General features: G+C 61.9%; 1 protein-coding gene across 1 annotated transcript in view; it reads left to right on the top strand.

Moving 5' to 3' along the window:
- Positions 1 to 187: 187 nt before the first annotated feature.
- XAB2 (XPA binding protein 2) overlaps positions 188 to 5,811 on the top strand; it is a 9,649-nt gene continuing 4,025 nt past the window's right edge. The window contains exons 1-8 of the mRNA XM_007460598.1: positions 188 to 266; positions 1,373 to 1,521; positions 1,825 to 1,948; positions 2,181 to 2,378; positions 3,340 to 3,474; positions 3,554 to 3,718; positions 5,021 to 5,165; positions 5,638 to 5,789. Coding sequence (XP_007460660.1) covers positions 216 to 266; positions 1,373 to 1,521; positions 1,825 to 1,948; positions 2,181 to 2,378; positions 3,340 to 3,474; positions 3,554 to 3,718; positions 5,021 to 5,165; positions 5,638 to 5,789 — 1,119 coding nt within the window. The 5' untranslated portion in view covers positions 188 to 215. The remainder of the gene's footprint in view (positions 267 to 1,372; positions 1,522 to 1,824; positions 1,949 to 2,180; positions 2,379 to 3,339; positions 3,475 to 3,553; positions 3,719 to 5,020; positions 5,166 to 5,637; positions 5,790 to 5,811) is intronic.

The raw sequence follows: 5,811 nt of genomic DNA, 5'->3' as shown, positions 1-5,811 counted from the left end.
AACCTGATTGGTCCGATGAGCTTCGTGATGACGTCATATTCGGGCGCTTCTTCTCTGCTTCCGGTAGCTGGACGTCTACGTGAAAGTCAACAACGCAGGGCGCGCAATCGGGAAGGGTTCAACCAATAGGAAATAGGCCTGGTTCGAGGGGGCGGGCCTTAATCCGGAGACGTCATTATAACGCGACTCCTGCGAGTACCTGGAGCGCCAGGAAAATGGTGGTGATGGCGCGCCTCTCGAGGCCCGAGCGGCCGGACCTTGTCTTCGTGAGTCTGCGGCGGGCCCGGGGGTGGCCTGCCTGGGGGCACTGGGGCTTAGATGCCTCAGGAGATTCGGGCCTGGCAGCCCGGGGGATCTAGGCCAAAGTTATGCCGGTCTGAGGGCAGGAGGACCCTTACGGGCCAGAGACCGGATCATGATGTACGGACCAGGCTGGTCAGGAGCAAAGGTCTGGTGCTAGAGCCCAGGTGACCTGAGCAAAGAGCAGGTGGTTGAAGTTAAGGGCCTGGCGTCCCGGGCCTGGGGCGGAAATGGGAGTGGGCGAGAAGGGAGACTCGCGTAGCTCAATCTTGAGAGGCCTGGTGTTTTGAAGTAAAGGCATGACGACCAGTCCAGGTCTCTGGTTTCAGTGGTAAAATCTTAGTGTCTTGGGTAACGGTCTAGGTTTGATCCTGAGCGTTATAGTTTCTGGGATAAGGGCATGGTGTCTGGACCGGGAGAACCGTGGAATCAGAAGTAAAGGCCGGGTGATGTGGAGCTAATCAGGCGATGGCCCGTGGACTCCTGAAGAGTCAAAGGCTTGGTGTTTGAAGTAGAAGCCTGGCATCTTCACTAGATTCTTGGTGTCTCGGGTTAAAGGCTAGGCATCTTGTACATACGTTTCTTTCTGAGATAAGGGTCTAGCTTCCAAGTTCTGGGGCAGAGTTGAGCTAGACTTTGGCTAGTGGGGGCCTGAGGTGCCAAACGTCTCGTGTCTGGGAAGAGCCATGTTGTGAGGAGGTGACACTTGACGTCTAGGGCAGAGGCCTGGCGTCGGACCAGGGTCTTGGTGGCAAAAGAGTCTGGTGATCTGGGCCAGAGAGTGGATAGCTTGATTATGAAGGCCAAAAGAGTGATGTGTGGGTGACAGTCTCATATTTGGCGTAGAACGCTGTGACCAAGGAGTCTGATGGTCTGGGTCAGATTGTAGGCAGTAGTATTCTGAAGGGTCTGGACCAGATTCCTGGTATCTGGGTGTCTGGTGACCGGGCTCCCGATGGTGGGGAGTGTGGGATCTGGGACCTGGGGAGGGGTCTGGAGTTTGGAGTGGAGTGGTGCTGCGCGCAGGCTCTGAGAACAGGTCTGTCTTCTCCCTGTACCCCGGCCCTGGCAGGAGGAGGAGGACCTCCCCTATGAGGAGGAAATCATGCGGAACCAATTCTCCGTCAAATGCTGGCTCCGCTACATTGAGTTTAAGCAGGGTGCCCCGAAGCCCAGACTCAATCAGCTGTATGAACGGGCGCTGAAGCTGCTGCCCTGCAGGTGAGATCGGCTGCAGCTGCCCTGCCTGCCCCAGCCCCACACCCACCCCACCTTATCCAGTCTCCCCAGGACTTGCTAGTAGGTCCCACGTGACTGCTATGTGTTGTGTCGCCGAATATACATCCCCTGATCAGTGAGCACACCTTCCCTGATGTCCTGGCTGTTCCCCCGCCACAGAGACTTGTCACCCCTCCCTGGGCCCCTTCTCCCAGCACTTGTCTCTTGGGGCAGAGTGAAGGGTCCCGAGGTCCATAAAGCTGACCAATCACTGTCTGCCCCTCCCCTCTCCCCCCACCTCCCCAGCTACAAACTCTGGTACCGCTACCTGAAGGCACGCCGGGCACAGGTGAAGCATCGCTGTGTGACCGACCCTGCCTACGAAGATGTCAACAACTGCCACGAGAGGGCCTTTGTGTTCATGCACAAGGTGGGGAGGGGGCCTGGCTGGGCCAGGGGATGAGTGGGGAGGTGGGGCTCAGAGTCCACGGAGGTGGACAGAGCAGGGGGTTGGAGTCCTGTGGCCTCTGTGCACTCAGGGTTGAGCGAGACTTGGTTCCGGGGGACGGGAGTTCCGGGTCCTGCTGCAGTGGACATCTGGTGTCTTTATGGCCTGGTGGTGGTGCTGGCAGCTCAGACCCTGCCTCTCCCCACACCTCCAGATGCCCCGGCTGTGGCTAGATTACTGCCAGTTCCTGATGGACCAGGGACGCGTCACACACACGCGCCGCACTTTCGACCGTGCCCTCCGAGCGTTGCCCATCACACAGCACTCTCGTATTTGGCCCTTGTACCTGCGCTTCCTGCGCTCACACCCCCTGCCTGAGACCGCCGTGCGGGGCTACCGGCGCTTCCTCAAGGTAAGCCCCTCAGAGGGCGAGATGGGGCCAGGCTCAGGCAGGTGGGCCAGTTCCCCCAGGTCAAGACTTTCCGGAAACCGGCTCGTTGGGACAGTGTCTGCCCTAACAGACAGAATATGGGAACAGGGCTTCTTAAGACAGGGTTTTGTTTGTGAGTTCTGTGTTTAATCTCCAGACAGTTTGCCAGTAACCATGTCAGGTATTAAGACAGGTGCTGGGGACAGTGTGGCTAAGATAGTTGCTGCTTCCATGGAGCTTTCAGTCTAACTTTGCAGACAGATACATATTACCTGACTGCATAAATCAGAGCAAAACTGCAACCATGGGAGGGCAGGGAATAGGAGATAAACGACTAGAGAAACAACAGTCAGGGTTGAGAGTCGAGGTGGAAATAGTGGGGAGGCATTGTGCAGTTTTCCTGAACTTATAATGTCTCTTATGTGTCATGAAATGTTTAGCATAGTGCTGTTTAGGGGCTTGTGATGAAAGCAGGTCTTGGCCTGTGCAGGCTGGACCACTGATGTCTAAGCTCAGTCAGGACTGAGACTGGACCAGTGAGGCCCAGGCTAGACCAGTCAGGACTGAGACTGGACCACTGGGGCCCAGGCTAGACCAGTCAGGACTGAGACTGGACCACTGGGGCTCAGGCTGGACCAGTCAGGGCTGGGGGTGGACCAGTGAGGCCCAGGCTGGAACAGTGAGGCTCAGGCTGGAACAGTCAGGGCCCAGGCTGGACTAGTGAGAGCTGAGGCTGGACCAGTCAGGGCCCAGAGTGGACCAGTCAGGGCTGGAGCTGGACCAGTGAGGCCCAGGCTGGACAGGTGTGGCTATGACTGGGTGTGCAGGGCGAGCTCTTGTCCGGGACAGTGGTGGGTGGCTGACAGAAAGCCCAGAGTGGGAGGAGGCACGGTGGCATGGCCCTGTGGCCCCACTGACAGCTGGCGGGTGGGTGGGTGCCCAGCTGAGCCCCGAGAGTGCCGAGGAGTACATCGAGTACCTCAAGTCGAGCGACCGGCTGGACGAGGCCGCACAGCGCCTGGCCACCGTGGTGAATGACGAGCGCTTCGTGTCCAAGGCCGGCAAATCCAACTACCAGGTGGGCCCCGGGGTGGTGGCTGGGTGGGAGGGCTCGCCCCCTCAGGGACAAGGCTGACGCTCCTTCCCGTGCCTTGTAGCTGTGGCACGAGCTCTGCGACCTCATCTCCCAGAACCCAGACAAGGTGCAGTCTCTCAGTGTGGACGCCATCATCCGTGGGGGCCTCACCCGCTTCACCGACCAACTGGGCAAGCTCTGGTGCTCGCTGGCCGACTACTACATCCGCAGCGGTCACTTCGAGAAGGTGCTTGAGCACGCGGGGCTCCGAGAGCGGGGCAGGGTCTCCCTCCAGCACATAGTATTGGGGGATGCCTGAGAACACGCGTGTGAGCAGAAGACGTGCACATGGACCGCTTGGGCACACGTGTGCGTGTGTGCGCCGTGCACATTTGCCTTCCTGAAGGTGGGGAGGGGCAGGCATCACGGCCCTGCCGGCGAGTGCACCCGCCTCAGGCCAGCCAGACCTGGATCTCTCTGCTCTGGCCTTGGACCTGCTTCAGCTTGGGTGTCCTCATTTGCAAAATGAGAGTGACAGTCACTTCCTTGCCTACTGGGACTCAGGCACCGAGCGGTGTCCGGTGTGAGGGCCCCTCCCGAGGTGTTGGTGTTTCTGTCGGTGTCCACGTCGGCTCTTCTCCTCGTCGGGCCATGGAGCGGCGAGCTTGGGGCCGGGTGGGGGGCGGGGTGTGGAGCTCTGAGAGGTCCCCAGAGGGGCTGGCTTGGGACTGGCTGGGGAGGGGGGCACCGGCTGGAGCAGAGTGGGAGGGAGGAGCTGGAGGGGGCTCAGAGGGGGTGGTGAAGGACTAGGGAAGGGGGGCCCTGCAGGCCGAGGAGGGACCGGCTGTGTCCTGCTGCGGGGAGCCGCCAGCCAGCCAGCCGTGAGCAGGACATAGGCCTGACCAGGTGTGTGTCTTACAAAGACCCTTCAGGCTGACACTTTGAGCGGAGCGCACAGGCCGAGGCCAGCAGCGGGAGACCGGCCAGGAGGCTGCTGGGGCCGGCGGCCAGGCAGAGGCAGAGGGGCAGGATTAGCCAGGGACAGGGGTAGAGTGACAGGCCCGCCCTTGGTGGGGATGCGCCTTGCCCACGCCAGCACTTTCCTTTCATGCTGCCCTCAGGGGTCGGTTGGGGGGGTGGGTGACGGGGAGAATGTGAGCTGCAGAAGGGGGTCGGGCAGGTGTGAGGGGTACTTTGTAGCAACGATGAGCACTCCGTGGCCGGCTGAGGTTAGGGTCCCTGCAGGGTGGCTGGTCACCTATTGGGTCTCACTGGGCCTGACGCTTTATGCGTCTCGCCCGAGCGCCGCAGTGACTCTGTGTGAGGGGCTGTCGGGTCAGTGCTGAGGAGCTGGGCCCAGCTCACTCTGGCACAGGAGGGGAGGAGCGCTCCGACCGCGGCTGTGCGCGACGGGGCCGGGCAGCCCCGGGGAAGGCCCGGTGGGGCTTCCGATTCGGGACTGGTGCCGAGGGTGGTGCTGCCGGATGCCTGTGTGCATGCAGTGGGCACACGTGCCTCTCCCCTGCTAGCACTTTCCCCATCCCCACAGGCCCGGGACGTGTACGAGGAGGCCATCCGGACCGTGATGACCGTGCGGGACTTCACCCAGGTGTTTGACAGCTATGCCCAGTTCGAGGAGAGCATGATCGCGGCGAAGATGGAGACGGCCTCGGAGCTGGGGCGGGAGGAGGAGGGTGAGCAGCAGGGGTGGACCGCAGTGCTCAGAGGGGCCCTGAGTGGCCGGGGCAGGGGAGGTGTGGGGCTTGGGGTCAGAGACCAGCAGGGAGGGAGTCTGAATGGGTGCTGCGGGTGGGGTCTCGGCGGGCAGCCAGGACTGGGAACACATCTCAGTGGGGCTTGGGCCGGCCACTGGCGGGAAGGGAGAGCCGGCTGGATAGCAGGCGTGGGGAGGGGGGCCCGGGCCAGAGCTTGGCAGGGAAGAAGGGCTGGGGGGAATGGTGGGGATTGGAGGGGGTTCCAGAGTAGCCTGGCCCCAGGGCAAGTGTGAGGTCAGGGTGGCCCTGGGGCAGCTCAGGGAGGGAGTGCCCGGATGGACAGTGGAGGGGAGCTGGGGGCTAAAGGGAGAGAGAGCTGAGAGACGGAGGTGGCCAGGGGCCACGTGCTGAGGCCTCCCCCCCTGCTCCCGGCTTTTCCCACGGGTCCCAGACGACGTGGACCTGGAACTGCGCCTGGCTCGCTTTGAGCAGCTCATCAGCCGGCGGCCCCTGCTCCTCAACAGCGTCCTGCTGCGCCAGAACCCGCACCACGTGCACGAGTGGCACAAGCGTGTGGCCCTGCATGAGGGCCGCCCGAGGGAGGTACGTTGCCAACCCCACCGCC

This window comes from Lipotes vexillifer, unplaced genomic scaffold (genome assembly GCF_000442215.2).
Source record: "Lipotes vexillifer unplaced genomic scaffold, Lipotes_vexillifer_v1.1 scaffold1011, whole genome shotgun sequence".
Classification (NCBI taxonomy): Eukaryota; Metazoa; Chordata; class Mammalia; order Artiodactyla; family Lipotidae; genus Lipotes; species Lipotes vexillifer.
This window is presented reverse-complemented; position numbering and strand designations above follow the sequence as displayed.